This window comes from Garra rufa, chromosome 10, assembly GCF_049309525.1.
Source record: "Garra rufa chromosome 10, GarRuf1.0, whole genome shotgun sequence".
NCBI lineage: Eukaryota > Metazoa > Chordata > Actinopteri > Cypriniformes > Cyprinidae > Garra > Garra rufa.
Genome location: NC_133370.1, coordinates 26,203,972 through 26,223,392, shown reverse-complemented (window position 1 = coordinate 26,223,392; position 19,421 = coordinate 26,203,972). Strand labels below are relative to the sequence as shown.

The window sequence follows — 19,421 nt, the reverse complement described above, 5'->3', positions numbered from 1 at the left end:
TGAAAATCACACACTTGGAAGCGCAATATAAAGTACAGTATTATTATTATTACTATTATTATAGCAGTAACTAGCTCAATTGCATGACAATTGGTCATGTGATGTCAACATGGCAGCGGCCAAGAGGGGGCGACCCGCTTCACGGACAATAACATTTTTTCCTGGAAAAATGCCGTGTAGCCGTAATCTCATTTTATCCCTAGAAATGCTGTTCATTTAATTATGCGTAAAACTTTTCAATAAGTAAAAATTACTGAGTGCCCCTTTAATGAACTGAAAATTTGAAGACATTAATAATGTTTCATAAGTGACCCGAGAAAGCTTACTTCTTAATCTGATTTTCTAGCAAACCTGGCATGGCCACAACTGTCCTCGCTCCGAGCTCGGTGATGCTGAGAAGATCTCCAGTGGCACAGCACCTCCTCCCTGAACGGCGCGCACAGCACCTCCTCGCCTTCAACACTTGAAGTAGACGGAATGGTTGCACTACTTGCATTCTAACCGAGGCTCTATCCGCGTGCGCGTAAAACCATTAAGGACAAGAACAACTGGACAAGAATAGAGCGATGCCATCTTGTGACGAAACCTCAATCCAGTTGCGAAAGGAGCAGGATGAATTTAGTGCTCTCCAGATTTTTGGCATACCTTCACGTCGGGCTCCAGGTCGCGCTCCAGATGTTTATTTACCCCTGTCATCTGCATCCACAGCCCTGTCACATCCTGGCACGCATTGGGCACACAGTGCGCTTGGGTGCGCTCCTGCCGACCCGCCAGCAGTCCAGGATACAGGGCGCCCTCAACCGCGCCCTGGTCCACCTCAGGCAAAGTGGGAACAACTTCTTGCCGTACAATCTGAGCTTGGAAGTATTGTCCCGAGAACCGCTCAATGGAGACCCGGAGTCTATGTTCAGGTGCGTGTGTCAGGATATCGTTGTTCAGGGAGTCTCGGCTGTGCTCGCGTTCCCTCAAAGCCACGAGGAGCTCATACAAGTGGAGTTCATGTCTTCGTTTTTGGAAATACCTTTCATCAGCATCATTGAACAGGGCGAACCTCTTAAGACACAGGTGAGCAGAAAACTCATTTTCTTTACTTTTATCCAGAGCGCGGCCAAACTGTTTCGCCATTGGTCGCTCTTGTTTTCAGTCTCGATGTACATTTAGCTTATAATGGTTGTTTTTATTTTTTGTTACATCGTTTATACTCTCCGCTACAACTGTCAATGTTGTTATTGAGGGATAATCAACATAATTACAAAGCTCGTGACAACCGGGAAGTGTTTTGTTTCAGCGGGTTTTTTTCACTATGGATGTCAAACTTGAAATAATGTTTCAAAATTAGTCTTAAACATATAAAGCAGTTAGAAATCTACAAATTATCCCTTAATTGCGTAAATTCATGTCAAGTACACCGAGTGATGAAGTCACCACCAATTTAAAACATGGACTGGTTTTATGCATTCATATGTACAAAAATGTAAACAAATTGATTATTTCACATTTATTTTTAGGCCTTCCTCCAAAACCACCTTTTAAATATTATGATGTAAAATAGTAAACTTAAACAGCAAACAGAATTGGAAACAAATGTGTAAAATATAAAACTCTAAAACATAGAACAGTATGTACCGTATATGTGTTAGTCACTCTGATACTTGTGCCAAATGGAGGTCTGTATTGTCTCATTTCGTGCAGTGTTTTTGGAAAGCAGTTGAAGGTGCAAAAAAACAAGAGAACCTGCTGATAGACAGCAGATGATACCAGTTTTGTAATTTCTAAAATTATAAGCCAGTCTGGTAGGCAGAAAGCTGACAGTTTTCAGATGGTTCCCAAACAGAATTTATATGCTGAGTGGACCATATAGGGAGGCTTAAGTCTGTAAGAGTTAGAGCGGTGGCATGTATTTCAGGTGTTTTTGTCCAGGGGCCGGACACAGAGGTCCTGATGTATTCCAATGGAACAATCCTAACACTGTTTAGGGCTCAGGGTTGAGGCGCGCTGACTCTCGTTAGTATTCTAAGCAGCAAACAGAGCGAATGCCAGTCGCACCAGTTGTTTCTGTCTCCAGCAGTGCAGCCAGTTGCAGCAGTTTCTCCTGGCAGGGAAACCTCAAAAGATTTTCCTCCCGTCAAACTCTGCCAGCATATGGACACAAAGGAACAAAGGCACCCCTGATTTAGCATAAAGAGCCGTGAACAGCGGGTCAGCAGAGAGACTCATCTTTTAAGATGCTCCTTCATAACAGCGTGATTTATCCTACATCTTATAAAGTGTCAGTCAAAAGGCTTTTGTGCCTTGTACATTTACAGCCGGCTTGGTTGTAAAAAGCTGCTTTGTGTATAGTGTTATTCTTGGCCAGGGCGAAAACATAACCAAGGCCATTTATGTGATTAATGAAAATTATTAGCAAAATGTTTGTGATTGCTTCATTTTGACACAGCCCTCAGGAAGTGTGAAATCATTAGTGCCCATCTTTTTTTTTTCTGACAGAGCGAGGCTTGGCTCATGCCATCACTGTTGAGTCGTTAACTTTCCCAATTACTTTAACCAATTAAAAGATATATTTAAAGCTATAAATTTCTCAGGCCAGCATGGGGACAAGGATGTTCATATATTTTAGGACACAACCCCAGCCAGGATATTACGCTGTCTGAATGCTTTTCAAAAGCAATATTCTCTATCCTTGGTGAATAATGTCTTCTTTCGGCTCTCTACAGATGAAATAGCCATGCACTGCTGTCTACGGAGCACTAGTCTGAATTTGCAATTTGAGTGATTCCCATGAAATGTTTTTTTTTTTTTATATATCCGTGACTATATTTGCTCCAGAGTCAATCAAACGCTGGGTAGATTACCATATTCTTAGCGCTCCTTAAATAATTTTGTTTGCTGACCAAATATGTCGTGCCTGTTTCGTTCATATAAATTCTTCTGCTCATCTACGCTTGAATGCTCATTAACTTGTCTCCCTTCTGTAGCAAATATTCCCAAGCACAAAAGGAAGATTAGCACATGCAAAACTCATTTTGTCCCTTTGAATGAAATCACATTCTAATCCGAAGGCCTTTCTCAATTATGCCCCTTTGTTAGCTCACCAGTGGACAACCACTGGAAGGTTATTAAGCTTAATGAATCCTTAATTCAAGAGGGCTGTCGAGACTGTCCAAATGTTGATTTTCAGTTAAACTCGAGGTCGTAACATTCAGAGTGGACTGAGAGCGACCTTATTCTTGTACACCTAAATGAAGATGTTAATTTGTGAAAAGCTAACGTTATCTTGTAGATGCCCCCCTCATTATGTTATTAGCATGACCTTTTGGCATTGCAGTCTTGCAGTAATCGTTGAAAAGAGTAACCTTTGGAAAATTGAAACCACAGTGCGCAGTGGCTTCTTAACAGTGTACGTTTAGAATCTCCAAACCAGGGCTGAAAACCAGTAAGTCATCAGATGAATATTCATATATTCAGACAGCATGATATTGATTTTGTACATTTTTAATTAAAAATAAGCTAATGTTGAATAACTTATGTTTCAGACTAGATATTGTCAGTTACTTTGTGTATTTCACTCCGATAATGATAATAGTTTCAAACGAAGCCACAGGAGATCTACTGTTGTTCGCCTCTGAGCAACAGAGAGTATAAGCTAGTCAAGTCATTTATATTTATGTTTCAAAGCAGATTCATATTAATAAACAGGAAAATACCAGTGGTTATATTGTAAAATTAATCAATTATGAAACAAATTCAGTTTCAGATGTAAAGCAGCTCTACTACTGAATGAATCAGTGTTGTGAATGAATTACTTGACTGAACAATTCAATGACTTACTCATACAGTTAATGTCAAAAGTTTGCATCCCCCTTTAAGAATCTGCAAAATGTTAATTATTTTACCAAAATAAGACAGATCGTACAAAATGCATGTTTACTATTGACCTGTCCTGAATAAGATATTTCACATAAAAGATGTTTACGTATAGTCCACAAAAGAAAATAATTTAAAAATGATCCAGGTCAAAAGTTTACATACACTTGATTCTTAAGAGAAAGAAGGAAGAAGGAAAAAAACATGAATTAAGAGCCAGGGGGTGAAGAATTTTATCATATTTTTTTCATTTATTATTGCCCTTCAGAGGCTACAGAAGGGAAGTTACAAGTTTCCCAGAAGACAAAATAAGATAAATTTACCATGATCTGCAAATTCTAAAAGTTTTCACTTAATGCTCTTAATGCATCGTGTGCCCTTCTGGAGCATCAGTGAGCATTTGAAATTTTTGAAATAGTTGCATATGAGTCCCTCAGTTGGCCTCATTGTTAAAAGATGAATCTCAAAGTCACACAGTTATTGTTGGACAGGGTTCAAATACACAAAAATGCTGGAAAACCAAAGAATTTGTGGGACCTGAAGGATTTTTCTGAAGGACAGCAGGCAGTTTAACTGTTCAGGACAAACGAGAGTCTCATGAATATTTATCTTTAAACAAAAAAAAACAAAAAACAGCTGTGGATCATTCAGGTAGGAACACAGTATTACGAATCAATTGGATGTAAACTTTTGAACGGGGTCATTTTTAAAAATTCAGCTATTATTTTCTGTTGTGGACTATATGTAAACCTCTTTTATGTGAAATATCTTATTCGGGTCAGTGCTAAATAAACAATAACATGCATTTTGTATGATCACTCTTATTTTGTTAAATTTATTAACATTTTGCAGATTCTGAAAGGCGGATGTAAACCTTTGACCTCAACTGTAAAGACAGTGACTGCATCTGAAATTGTATACCTCCCTACAATATAGTAGGTGAAAAACAGTATGTGAACAGAGTAGCACGTTCAAATAAAACAAAAAAACTTTCTTTGCACATAAAAAGTAAGACTGGATTTTTATTTTGGGGTGAATTAACTTTTTTCAAATAGAATGACCTATTTAAAGAGTATGTGTTTTCTGACATAGCCACTTAGCCAGTCACTTATTTATTTCTGGAATTAATCAGTTTTCTAAGCAAGTTGGTTAAGCGAAAAAAAAAATGCTGAAAAAAATCTCAATCACTTATACACAGCCTGTCTGGAACGTGTGAACACAGACAAGTGAAGTCATACAAAATCTGAAAATGTGTTTTTGCATTTAAAAAAGTGATATGTTTTTTTAAAAGTTGAACTTCTTTTAACTTTACAGAGGAACAATGGAAAAGCATTGTAGTAGAATGCTAAAACACATTCTGTGTAAATCAGGGGTGTTTTCTCTGAGGAGGCAAGGGAGGTAGCGTCTCCTCAAAAAATTGGATGAGAAAAAATCATAGTACAAAAATAAAACAATGTAAATATTACAAATTATGACACGCACAAAAAACCATATAAATCACTTGTTTTTCAAAATTTAAACTGTCTAACCGCGACACAAGCAGGTAAAGTTACAGCGGAAGTCCGTGTCTCTCTTGCCACCCGTGAGCCCATTGAGTTTTAACAAACCTCATAAAGCATGCAGTGAGTTTGGTGGTGGGCGATATGATTGGATATGACTGGTTATGATTGGCTATGATTGGTTCATATGATAAATCCTACCTCGTGTATGCATTCCGCGAATCAGTCTAAATGAACAATATAATGGCGTTAATGAAAAGACTAATAAAAAAGTAAAAAGTAAAAAAGTAACTCGCACACTTGCATATGACCTCTTTGTCAAGTCAAATTCAAGCTTCAAATGGCCTAAAAACATAATCTGTGTTTTTTTTAGCGAGCAGACAGCTTGTTGAAATTTAAAGGTACATCCCCACATCTGAAAATATGTTTTTTATGAAAAAGAACAGCTGAACATCAGTTCATACATAAAATATATAATTGTTTAAATAAAATATTGTTTAAATTGTTACTGCCTAGAGTTATTATTTTGGAATAAATGTAAAATGCTTAAAAATGCTAAACTAATGAGATTTACACATAAAGAATAATTGACGATGGGCCGTTGGTGTGCATTATTTTCTAAGAATTCAATGGCCCAGAGTCAATTATTCTGCTTATACTATGGTTAGCACACCTCAAGACATTAATCAGATGATATATTTTAAGGCATTTGTACGGTTTTGTCCTTAAAGCGCTATTGTGAGTAGAATTAATTTCTTACGCAGCTCATCCAACGCCTCCGTTGCCAATTCCAAAACGTCATTTTAGACTTAGTAATGACATTTGAGCTGTTGGTAGCAGATAAAGTTTAGACAGACAGACAAGCAGACAGACGGAAAGAGAGAGAGAGCGAGAGAGAGATTAAGCTCGTGAATTTTTGTGAGTCTGTGTGTTTCTCAAAACTGTTCAACAGCAGCGTCTCTACTAATAGTGAAACTTTAAGTTCATTTTCTTCAGGAACAGTGCCGTTGTTACCTCGCTTCCGAGAAATGCCATGTAGCTTTTAGGCTGCTAATCTTCAGAGCAGTGCTAACAACATTAGCACATATGCTAACATGTGTGCAAACTGTATGTGTGTGCCTCTGTAAGGGAGAGAGAGTGGGATAAATAGAGTATCTGCTTTCCATAAATAACTGAAATCATGTGGCGAAGTGATATAGACATGTAATGCGCTCAAGAGCTGCCTGGAACTATGTTTGCTGTACGTTTCCATGAAAATAATGCACACCATTAGAATGTTCATCAGCCAGTCAGATTCAAGCATTCAATTAATTGGTTGAATTACAATTGGTTTTCATAAACAGAATAGCTTATTGATTACATTGTTAATGTAAAAATACAAGATAGATTGTGGTAGTCTAAGTAATGTGTATATAACCAAGAAAATGTGACTGGGACATGGATTTACATTTGATTAAAAAACTTTGCCGCCTCATTTCAGAACACCATTGCACACTACTGGTGTAAATGGCTCCTAAATCAAAGAAATAGATGCAACAGTAGATGCATTATCAAAACTCGCATTGTAAAATGGAGTGCCGCCATATTGTGTTGAAATTGAATTTTAAGGAAAATGAGCACAAAACCACCTTGTCTGTTATTTACATGTGCACTGTAGCATGTAAAATGCATAGCTGAAGTAAACCATACAACATTACCCATTTCTGTGCACTGCACAAAATAAATATTTCTAAAAACACCTGGCGAGCAGGCACTTATTAGTCATAGAGGTGGTCTACGCTCCTTCTGTTGATACAATGCCATGCGCACATGCACGCAAGTCACCACCTATTCCCAGCCGGAACAATGCTGATCATCGGAGCATTGCTGCTCTGATTGTCTGCAGCCTAGATCGCTCCATTATGGAGGCCGAGGGTGTAAATAAAGTGTGAAATACCTGGAGGAGATGGTCTGTAATCTCCCACATGTGCAGGGCTGAGATAAGCAGCAGATGGGCCGCTGAGGTCTGTGACAGTAAGGATGCGGAAAGAGCGTGGTGCATCAGCCAGGTGAGGAAGAATGCTGCGAGGGGCCGAGATGGCTCAGTGTTGCCAGGCACTTAGCATTACAGCACCCCAGCACATTCATACGATTTAATACACAGCCGCGCATGTGGTTTAATACCGTCTGGATTTGGGTTAATGCCCATATACTGTAAGCCGAGAATGCTCTGACCCATCAAAACTAATTGAGCAAGTAAGCTGAGGGATGTTTTCTGGACTCTCTGGGTTGGTGTCTGTTTCGTAAAAACTAGTTTTTCTCAATTTGATGCAGTTGCAGGAATATGAGAGTTTAATTGAATCTAAAAGTGCGTCCAATAAGTGGCAAAACTGTGCCCTGAGGTACTTACGACTCTTCCCCGACTTTAAACCTTATTTCCGCTCTCAAATATGTGTCTTTGAAAATTCAACCCTCTTTCTGCCCGAGGTGAGCTTTGAAGTGGTGCCTGATCCCTCAATATAAGGTGATTGAGTTTTCACTTTGCTTCTGAATACGCCGCCTCCCTGAACAAATCTCACTGCCGTTCAGATCTCATGACAGAAATGATTCATTGTCTTTATTTTGGCTGTTGGCAGCATTATGATGGGCACAGCGCTGACCAGGCTGCATTGATGCCAACAACGCCTCTCCAGAGTGGCTAATTCTTGTTTTGTTTTGGAATGAATATTTGTTGCTGTTTTCATTGTGCTAATCATAGCGTACTTAACTGCTCATAGCGAAACAATGAACAGTCTGTTGAGCTTTTTATCGGTTAGATCTAACTGGCATTTTAAATCAATTTTCCTTTGAAGGATTGACTCGGCTTGAGGTCTGTATCTCAATCTGCAATCTTATAGCCTCTCTGATTGCTTTGATGAAGGAGAAAACACACAGCAAGAGAAACAGTGGCGTCTGTTCGGTTTGGCACAGGAACCTGCAAACGGCATCTATTCTGAATGGGGGGAGATTTGCATAAGCGGGTATTACAGTTTAGCACTATGGGTACTTTTGATGCATAGTTCCCCTCTGTGTGTCAAAGTCTTTCTCTAAATCATTTTCCATCTCTTCTCACTCTTTTTTTTATATTTCCATTAGTTTTGTCTTATCTCTTTCACCCAACTCTCTCGTGAGTATGTTTCAATTATCTTCCCCTTTTTTGAGGGGATAGGGAAAAAAAGACTTGGGCTGGATAACAAGACTGAAGATGTGACAACCGTTCCCATCATGCATGAGGCACATGAACGCAGCTCTGCTATCATGCTTATTAATAACTGCGCAAGCACTTCTGATCAGAGCAAAGACTCCCGCCCATCCGGACAAAAATGCCTCTGCCTTAGCTAAGCTGTAAGTGAGGGATTTCACTTTCTGTGGGAGAGATCTGGCCTTATTTAACTTGCATCGGTTTATAAAAAACACACTCCTGCCTGCACTTAAAGGAATATTCAGGGTGTAGAACAAGTTAAGCTCAATCATCTATGTCATGATGTCTACCAAAAATATATTTCGACTTACTTTCTTACTCTTTAAAAATGAAACAAATTCAAAAGGAGATTGGTTCTAGGGGTGTGCAATAATGAAAAAAAATATATATCTCAATATTTTTAGGAATTTTGTTGATAACGATAATTAAATAATATTTTGCTGAGCATGCTATTGTTCTGGTACTTTGATTGGTTTTGGACCGCCATCGACAGCTGACTTCCAAAACTTGATGTTCTTCATATTTTATGCGGTAACTAGTTTGCAGGAGTAAATAAATTTAAATAGATTTTTACCTTTTATGGGCATTTTTAACTTTTATAAGGTATTTTTTTTCAAACCTAATAAATGTATGCATATTTTTTGTGTCAAATTCTTAAATTTAATTAATACATTTAAATAATAAGACACTATATGGATGTTGCCAATCAAATGAAATCGGTGTCAACTAAATTTGTGTTAGCAATGCACAGAATCTGATCTGAAATGGCTTTTAGATGCATTCACACAGTGTAAACGTAATGCAGGACATGAATGCATTAAATAATTAATAAATAATATTTTGATGTTTAAAAAAAACGTTGAATAATGCTAAATGAAATTACTTTGGGGAAAAAGAGAGACTCAAAGTTGAGGTCAAAAGTTTGCGTCCCCATTTCAGAATCTACAAAATATTAATTATTTTACAAAAATAAGAGGAATCATACAAAATGAATGTTATTGTTTATTTAGTACTGACCTACATAAAATATTTAACATAAAAGATGTTTACATATAGTCCACAAGACAAAATAATAGTTAAATTTATAAAAATCACCCTGTTCAAAAGTGTACATCTCTTTGATGCTTAATACTATGTTGTTAACTGAATGATCCACAGCTGTGTTTTTTTGTTTAGTGATAGTTGTTCTTGAGTCCCTTGTTTGTCCTGAACAGTTAAACTGCCTGCTTGTTCTTTAGAAAAACCCTTCAGGTCCAACAAATTCTTGTATTTGAACCCTTTCCAACAATGACTGGATCCATCTTTTCACACCGAGGACAACTGAGGGACTCATATGCAACTATTACAGAAGGTTCAAACACTCACTGATGCTCCAGAAGGAAAAACCATGCATTAAGAGCCGGGGGTGAAAGCATTTTGAATTTGAAGATCAGGGTAAATTTAACTTATGTTGTCTTCTGGAAAACATGTATCTTCTGTAGCTTTGAAGGGCAGTACTAAATGAAAAAATACATTTAGGCAAAATAAGAAAAATGTACAGATCTTCATTTTGTTCAAAAGTTTTCATCCCCCAGCACTTAGTGTGTGGTTTTTCCTTCTGGAGCATCAGTGAGCGTTTGAACTTTCTGTAATAGTTGCATATCAGTCCCTCAGTTGTCCTCAGTGTGAAAAGATGGATCTCAAAATCATACAGTCATTGTTGGAAAGGGTTTAAATACACAAAAATGCTTGAAAACAAGGGACTCATGAACAACTATCACTAAAAAAAAAACAGCTTTGGATCATTCAGGTAAGAACACAGTATTAAGAATCAAGGGGATGTAAACTTTTTCTGAAAGGAAGATGTAAACTTTTTACCTTAACTGTACTTTAAATATAAACCTAAAATCACCAGTAGGTGGCGGCAAATCAATGCATGAAGAGTCATTGAGTCATTAATTCAAGACGATTTGTTCGAACAGCAGATTGTTTCAGTAACAAAACTGTCATGTGTTGCACAGAAACGCTAAAAAGTTCTGCTGTGGCTTCGTTTGTAACTATTTTCATGACGAAAATAGAGGAAAGACAGGAACTTGTGTCTAAAATGTAAGTCGATTAATATTAACTTGTTAATTGGACTGCTTTGCAATCGTACTGATGTTAAAGAAAAAAAAAACTATACTCTTTGTGTAATATTAACTATATCAGATGATATAAATAACAGAAATGGTTAGTGATGTTCTATGCTGTTAACACTTTTTTTTTGCAATTTTTTTTTCCTATTTATGGATTTGCCCCATTCTCTTAATGCAATTAATTGTTAATCAACATTATTGTACTATTCACTGAGTTTAACTTGTATTGAACCCAGAATATTCCTTCCAACACCAGCGGCACTTGTTTTATGAGCAATTGTAGAATTTATATCACTTGTCAAAGCTTTTATTGTTTTTAATGCCAGTTGAGCAAGCAGAAATGAACACAGTTTCTCTCTGAAACCGCAGTAGACTTTTCACCTACAGATTCATTAATATCCGCCCTCATTCAGATAGCTAAAAAATGTTTTCCCAGTAATGTAATGTGCCTGAAGCTGGGTCGACCTCAAGCTTTTAATGTTTTTGCAGTTACAGTGCAATATGGAGCTTGTCTCTAAAGATACTCTTAGTGTTAACCGGGGATACGCGGAGACAGCCTCATGGAAGTGTTTATTCAGCTCTGTCAGACTCACTTACTGTTGGCTCTGCGTTGCTGATGATTGCAGACATTGTGCTGAATTACCTTTTGTGCCTCCCTGCACCTTCTTGCAAGGTTGTCCAGCCCCCTAAATGCACATTGCTTGGCTATCAGAATTCTTGTTAACTTTCATCTTTTTTTTTTTCGTTTACCATTTGCCATTTCAAGGGAATCTGAAAACATGACCTGCACTGCCTTGACATCTCCAATAACATTGTTTTTCCCCTCATATAGATGACACAAAGGACTAAGGGGAGCAGATATCAACTGCCCCTGTTTATTTACAGCTTCACCTTTAAAACCACAGACATTATGAAACACTGGAACATCGGCCATTAATAATGAATCACTCACTCATCATGATTTAATGAGGATTTAGATGCCCTGCATGAGGATAACGCAAATCCTTGACAGGTAAAGCTATTGCTTTTAAAATGGCCTTTTACAGTTAGAAATAGATTTTATGTTTAATGCCAAACAAATATCACAGCCTTTGACTCTTTATTAGCTAGCCATCATATTTTATTCCACTGGAAATCCATCAAACCACCAACTACTTTGAATGGGTTGCTGATGAAAACATTTTTTAAACCAGACAAGATGTTCCAGGAAAAGTAACTTGCATTTAATATCTTCTTTTCTTTTTGAAGCAATTTCAATTCTCTGTATGTCCTGTACATGTGGCAGAATTGACAATAAAGTTGACTTTGACTTTGACTTCTTTTTTCTCCTTTGGGTTTGTCCTTTTGTTATTTGTTTGGCTTTTACTCTTGTTAAAAAGAAAAACAAACCACAGCTTTTTGATTAGACATATTATACATTACATTGTATATAGATGTTGATTTTGTATTTAATTGGGGTTTTCAAACTAGGGTCTGCAATTGTACATTAAAAAATATGTATTTTTAATAAGGACTGTCAAATAAAAAAAAGTAGCATTTGGAAAAAATGATTCAAAATAGAATTTATTACTAATAAACTTTTAAGGCTACACTGTGGTCATAACATTGCTTTCAGAAGCTGCATCTCAAGTGGCATTTATGCATATTATTTACACAGACTCTTCAAAGTGGCCTTAATGCATTTACACTGAAATTAGAATGAATGGTAATCATACATTTCATTGACTTAAACTTGACTAAACTAAAACAAGGTTGACTAAATATGATAACTAAAATGTGTTGAATTAGCGGTTAATTAAACACTATAATTGCTAAATTGTCAAGTTTTCATTGACTAAAACTAAAATACTTCAGGTTTTCTTTGAGTAAACTAGACTAAAATACTTTAGATTTTCTTTGACTAAAACAAGACTTAAATGTTAAAGGGGTCATCGGATGCAAAACTAACTTTTACATGTTGTTTGAACATTAATGTGTGTTGGCAGTTTGTGTACACAACCACACTACAATGATAAAAATCCACCAAGTGGTATTTTTTTTAATCTTTAAAATATCCCCCTTTTAAAATCAGGTCATTCTCAGCTTGTTGTAGGTGTGACGGCACACTGACAGAGGCCATTCCCACGATAGTTGATTGACATGAGCGCCTTATCTTAGACCCGCCCTCACCAAGCTGAAACAGTCCGCCATTGTGTCGACTCCGGTGCAGACAAGATTCAGATTGAGCGATTGAGGTGTTCTGTTGTTGGATGTAATAATGAACACAGCAGTCGTCATTTACTCTCGACATCTGAGCCGCTGAAGATGCAGAGTAAAACGTGACTTTCATTTTTAAAAGAAAAGAAAGCCCGATCTACATATGCCTTTATGTTTGTGCGAATCATTCATGATACAGCTTTACCCACAGCAGAAGTGAGTATAAGGTTTTTTTATGCATCTTTGCAAATTGCCTTTCTTAACCTTTTCACACGTGAGTTTAAAATATTCTATCTAACCCCAAAGAGTGAGTTTTTTTAGGCGACTGGTTGAAAACTGGCGACTATATGGTTGAAAACACTGAATAGTTGTGATAATATGACAAGCGCTCAGCGCGTCCGATCTGGCTCAGCGCCAGCCAAAGCGCCAAAACAGATTTGAATTCAGCAGCTGATGACGTGATGCGGCGAACGTTCGAATCACACCGGTGTGATCGTACGCTTCAGGGACCAGACAAGACAAATCACACCGGTGTGATCGTACGCTTCAGGGACCAGACAAGACAAATCACACAGGTGTGATCGTACGCGCTAAAGGGTTAATAATGTGCTAGTTAGCAAGGTTCACGGCTAAATGCGGCTAAAGTAAACATTACGTCTCCTACAGCAGAGAGGGGCAGGACAAGCAGAGCTCATTTACATTTAGAGGGACCATGCAATAAAATGAGTTGAGTTTTTGCAGAGCTGATTTTGACAAGGTAAAAGGGTGTTTTTTTACACTACCATTAAGAATGTTTAACCAAAGTATATTATAGACTTTTCATTAAGAGTCATATAAACGTGTGGAAAATGGGCATCCGATGACCCCTTTAAGACTTTTAGTCGACTAAAACTTGACTAAAACTAAATAGGATAAGGTTGACTAAATATAATAAAAACTAACAAGGACATTTAACACGGTTCTCAGACCAAAATTGAAAATAGCTGACAAAATTAAAACTATTTGGAAAGAAGAAAGAGAGAGTGGCGTGCCTAGCGTTTTCCATGCGTTTTTAGGTGCAACGTGAACAGCCCCTACACTGCACATGTCTGCGGCACATTTATGTCTCTCACGCGGCCACCAGACTTAACGAAAGCTAAAGATTATAGTTTATAAAGTATTAAATATGGATATTTTTCTTAAACAAATGCATCGATTTGCTTCTGAAGGCTTTTATTTACTTACTGGAACTCTGTGGAGCACTTTATATGATGGATGGATGCACTTTATTGGACTAAATCTAACAAAATCTAAACAGCCATTCACTGTTATTATAAAGCTCGGAAGACCCAGGACATTTTTAATATAACTCTAATAATATTAATCTGAAAGAAGAAAGTCATATACACCTAGGATAGCTTGAGAGTGAGTAAATCATGTGGTCACTTTCATTTTTGGGTGAACTATCCCTTTAACACATGTTTGTTTTCCATAATTAGTCAAACCAAATTAACATGTTAAATTAACAGCCCTAATTTGAATAAATAGCTGCCTTTGTTTTTGGAAGCAAATAATCATTTCTGTGGGTTCTTGGTATAAAAAAAAAGCCAAGAACCTGATTGAACTTGAAGAGAGTCTCATGGAATGAACATTCTTCAGTCCGGAAGACTTACAAAGATAACTATAGCTCTTCCGCTGCTACCTGCCTTTAGTCCCAAATGATACACCTTCTCTGGAATTCATTGCCTTCGGCCTCAAAGTAATATATCCATCAAATCACCTATATCCTAGAAAACCACTATCTAAATTTTAGATCATCTTCACATTCATATGTCCTGTTCCAGAGTTTTATACTCTTCCCAAAGCCATCAACCAAAAGCCGTCATCTAGCCTCAGCCTGATAAAATTCCACCCACCAACAGACTCTGTTTTTTGGCATCCTGACCTCCTGGGAGGATACAGGCCTGTCATGTTCAGACATCGATTGCAAAATGTTATTCTTTCCGAGCAGAGACCATGTAAATGTCAACCACAACTTGAAAAGGGATGACTGATCCAAGCATGAAATCATCATTATCTGCAAAGCGCAGACCAATAGTCTTTGGATTAGGGAAATTCAGCGATGACAACTGAGAGGTGCTACGGCTCTTTCTAAAACGGAGGAATTAAAAGCAGCTGTTGTAAAGCTGTGGTTTTAAATTGAAAGACACCCACAGAAGGAACAATATTTTGTTAAATCCTCTCACTCTATCACAAGCCATCATCATAATTGGCTTTTCAGCCATTAGCAATAATAAAGTCAGTTTATATCTTTTATATCGTAGTTTCTTAGTGACACCATCAACTTACATGTAGCAATGTTTCATGGGTCAGGCTTAAAAGGGTTACTTAAATCATAAATTTATCCGCAAGTTAATTAAAATTTTATCAATTATTAATGGATAATTAATCATGTCATTAATCCTGGGACACATTACGAGTCATGCATCATATATATATTAGGATCTTTTCAGCCCACCATGGAGCAGGCCTACCGCTGGCCCGGCTTTGAATCAGATAGCGTGTTTCAGTGAAGATATTTTTGCATAAAGCCTGAAAAGATTACTCTTTACTTATGATGTCCTTTGCACGTTTCAAATGCTATCAGTCAACATTCTGAGAGCAGCTTTGCATATGAAGTGTCTAGATGAGGCAGGGCCGAGCAGGCTGCATATGCCAGGCTGTACAGAGAGGATTTCAATGCACTTCAGGCTGACTGTGGATGGCAGCTTCTGCTGCCTAGTTCTTTCCTTGCTAATTGAGCAAAACGCAGCGCACGCCTGGCGGAGGTAATGCTAATGAACTTCTTAGCGTTCTGAAAGTTTAACACATCTCTGTGCATTTATTTACATCACAGCTAAAAGGATTTATGAACACTGTTCCAGAGAATGTGAGAATTTAGGATTCAAACCAAGCTGATTTGAACAAATTGCTCCCAAGCATACTTTATGTGTAGATTTACTGTAACTAAGTAACTTGCAACATTTCTATTTTATATTTTTACCTTAATATAATCAATATTCTGTTTATTAAAGCCAAGTATGAATCTCATCAAGTGAGTGTTTTTAAGAATTTCACATTTATTCCAGAATAATAACTCAAGGCAGTAACAATTTAAACATTTTTTGTTACAGTTGAGGTCAAAAGTTGACGTACACCTTGCAGAATCTGCAAAATGTTAATTATTTTACCAAAATAAGAGGGATCATACAAAATGCATGTTATTTTTATTTAGTACTGACCCGAATAAGATATTTTACATCAAAGACGTTTACATAAAGTCCACAATAGAAAAAATAATAATTGAATTTTTAAAAATGACCCTGTTCAAATATCCTTGACTCTTAAACAATGTTGTTACCTGAATGATCCACAGCTGTGATTTTTTTTGTATTGATAGTTGAATTATTTCATTTACCAGCATTTTGAACCCTTTTCAACCCTTTTTTAGATCCATCTTTTCACACTTAGGACAACTGAGGGACTCATATGCAACTATTACAGAAGGTTCAAACTATTTAGGAAGGTAAAACGATGCATTAAGAGACAGGGGTGTAAACTTTTGAACAGAATGAAGATGTGTACATTTTTCTTATTTTGCCTAAATATCCATTTTTTCTCAAATATATCATACATGATCTCAAAATCATACAGTCAGTGTTGTTTTTGACAACCATCTTAGATTTAGTCTTAGTCTTTTGGACTAAAATGGTTATTAGTTTTAGTCAAAATTTAGTCACTTCTATATGTGATAGTTTTAGTCCAATTTTAGTCGACGAAAAGTCAAGAAGGTTTTAGTCTAGTTTTAGTCGACGAAAAGTCAAAATGGTTTTAGTCTAGTTTTAGTCAAAAAAAGGGGAAAAAGTAGTCTTTTAACAAATTAATGTAGGTCAGTAAGTATTTTGCTGTTGGGTAGTGTCACTTGTAAGTTCTGAAAATAGCAGATCTATAGTTCAACACAATGTGAGCTTCCGGATCGACTATTTTCACCAATAATTACAATAATGAAGGAATGCTTTAGAACATAAAAGACAAACAAGGATGGAATGCTAAAACGGCTTGCCATACTAGTATGGCAAAGAGCATTTAATGCTATAACGGCTTGCCATAGCGGCAGGTACTTTTTTCGGTTTTAATTGGCATGCACAATAAGCAGAAATGTCATGCATTTTAAACGTCTGACGGACCACCCACTAACATTTTCGTCTATTCTCGTCTCGTCAACGAAAACTCACACACGTCACGTCATGTTTTAGTCATCAACGAGCCATTTTTATCTCGTCATCGTCTCGTTTTCGTCATGGAAAAAAGTGGCGTCAACGAAATGATTTCGTCATCGTCATCGTTGACGAAAACAACACTGCATACAGTCATTGTTGAAAGGGTTCAAATACACAAAAATGCTGAAAAACCAAAGAATTTGTGTGGCCTGAAGGATTTTTCTGAAGAACAGCAGGCAGTTTAACTGTTCAGGACAAATAAGGGACTCATGAACAACTATCACTAAACAAAAACACAGCTGTGGATCATTAAGGTAACAACACAATATTAAGAATCAAGTGTATGTAAACTTTTGAACGGGGTCATTTTTATTCAACTATTATTTTCTCTTGTGGACTATATGTAAACATCTTTGATGTGAAAAATATTATTCAGGTCAGTACTAAATAAAAAATATCATGCAATTTGTATGATCCCTATTATTTTGGTAAAATAATTAACATTTTGCAGATTCTGCAAAGTGTATGTAAACTTTTGACCACGACTGTGTGTTCAGCTATTCTATTTAATAGTTAACTTTTAACAATTTTTACATTTTTCAGATCATCAGTCATCAAAGCTCAGTAAATATTGTTCACAGACACAGAGATTTACTTCAAATTTCACCAAGCTGATTACTCTCTAAAAACTCCCACAGATCATGTTTTCCGACCATTTTAAGTCTTATTTTGATGTGACAAAGTGGTTATATTTAAATGTGTGAGTTGTTTACTTACTTTATTAAATTAGTCTTCCCATTAACAGCATTATATTGTTCGTTCAGACTGAATCGTGAACACAGAACACAGAGGAACACAAGAGGCAGGATTTATCGCATGAACCAATCACAGCCGAACATAACCAGTCACATCCAATCATATCACGATGGAGACATTGGCTTTTCCCTCATTCATTCTCAATTACACCCCCATCAAACTCACCGCACGCTATAGGAGGTCTGTTAAAACATAATGAGCTCAGGGAAGGCGAGAAAGACGCAGACTATATTTTGTACTATTTGCATTGCATTGATTTTTTTTTTTTCTCATCCAATTTTTATGAGGCGACACTGCCTCCCTGGCTTCCTCAGAGGAAACGCCCCTGTGGATAAGGTGTCAGAGTCTAGATCATAATCTGTCTCTGTTTTAAATCTGGTGAAAAAGTCTTGTCTGGCCATCCGAACACTAATAGCATTCAAACTCTTGTTATAATTAAACAGAAAAGTTAACGTTAACCTTTTCTTATCAGGCTGACTTTAACAAAAGTCAATTAAGTTCGCACTTTTTGGATGAGCTGCAGGAACATATAATTAGATTTTAATTATACTTTTATTTTGTCTTTAGATAATTATTTAGATAAGTTTCCCAGAGGTATCTAATTATGATATTAATACATTAAATTCATTTTTATCACTGTTCTTTTATAATAATTTTTTACTTTTAGTGTCATTACATAATTAAGATAAGAACTGAAAACGTAAAATATAATTTGGAAGTAGGTTTTCTTCTCCTGGAATTGTAAAATGTGTATTTAAAAAAGTTGTTGAAGCGGATAAAATACTTTCCTTCTTATTAAAATTTGCAGACTCATCACTAAGTAATTTTAAAAAGAAAAAATTGTAGCTTCTGATTTAACCAATGTCAAAAGGTTAAAACATTGGAAGATTTGGGCAGGCAGATGAGTTGGTTATTTATTTATATTTTCTTTACTGTTTGGTGCATGGAGGCAGAATAACATTCTTCTTTAAATACACGGTTCATAAAGGCCTGTGACCAGATCTTGTGAGGATGACCCAGACCTTTGAGAGTTACTGAGAGTGCAATCCTGCTTTATCAACATTACAGCCTTAAGCACAGCTCTAAATCACAGCTCCTCAAGGACTGTCTTTGCAATTAACTCTAACTTTCTTTGCATGAAATACTGCTGCTACTAAAGTTTATCCCTAAGAAGTTCAGTGTTGGAATATCTGAAGTAGTATATCTAATTCCCAAGCAGGCAGCCACGCATATTTTGCCAGCCTTTGTAGCGTAGTTTTCCATTTAATGAAAAAGTAATAGATGAAGCTTTATGATAGTAATCTAATTTCTTCAATAATACGTCAAACTAATGTCTGAAGAATTGGTTACTCAATGTTTTGATGCTTGACAGCTTTCGCACCTTCACAGAGGACTCATTCCTCCGGAGTGCGGCATTGGATGTTTAAGATTCTGTTCTGGTGAATTTGGACAGGATCATTTGGTAAATTACCTC

General features: G+C 36.7%; 1 protein-coding gene across 1 annotated transcript in view; it reads left to right on the top strand.

Annotated features, from left to right (window-relative positions):
- Window positions 1-526: 526 nt before the first annotated feature.
- grin3ba (glutamate receptor, ionotropic, N-methyl-D-aspartate 3Ba) overlaps window positions 527-19,421 on the top strand; it is an 81,946-nt gene continuing 63,051 nt past the window's right edge. The window contains exon 1 of the mRNA XM_073849180.1: window positions 527-1,065. Coding sequence (XP_073705281.1) covers window positions 613-1,065 — 453 coding nt within the window. The 5' untranslated portion in view covers window positions 527-612. The remainder of the gene's footprint in view (window positions 1,066-19,421) is intronic.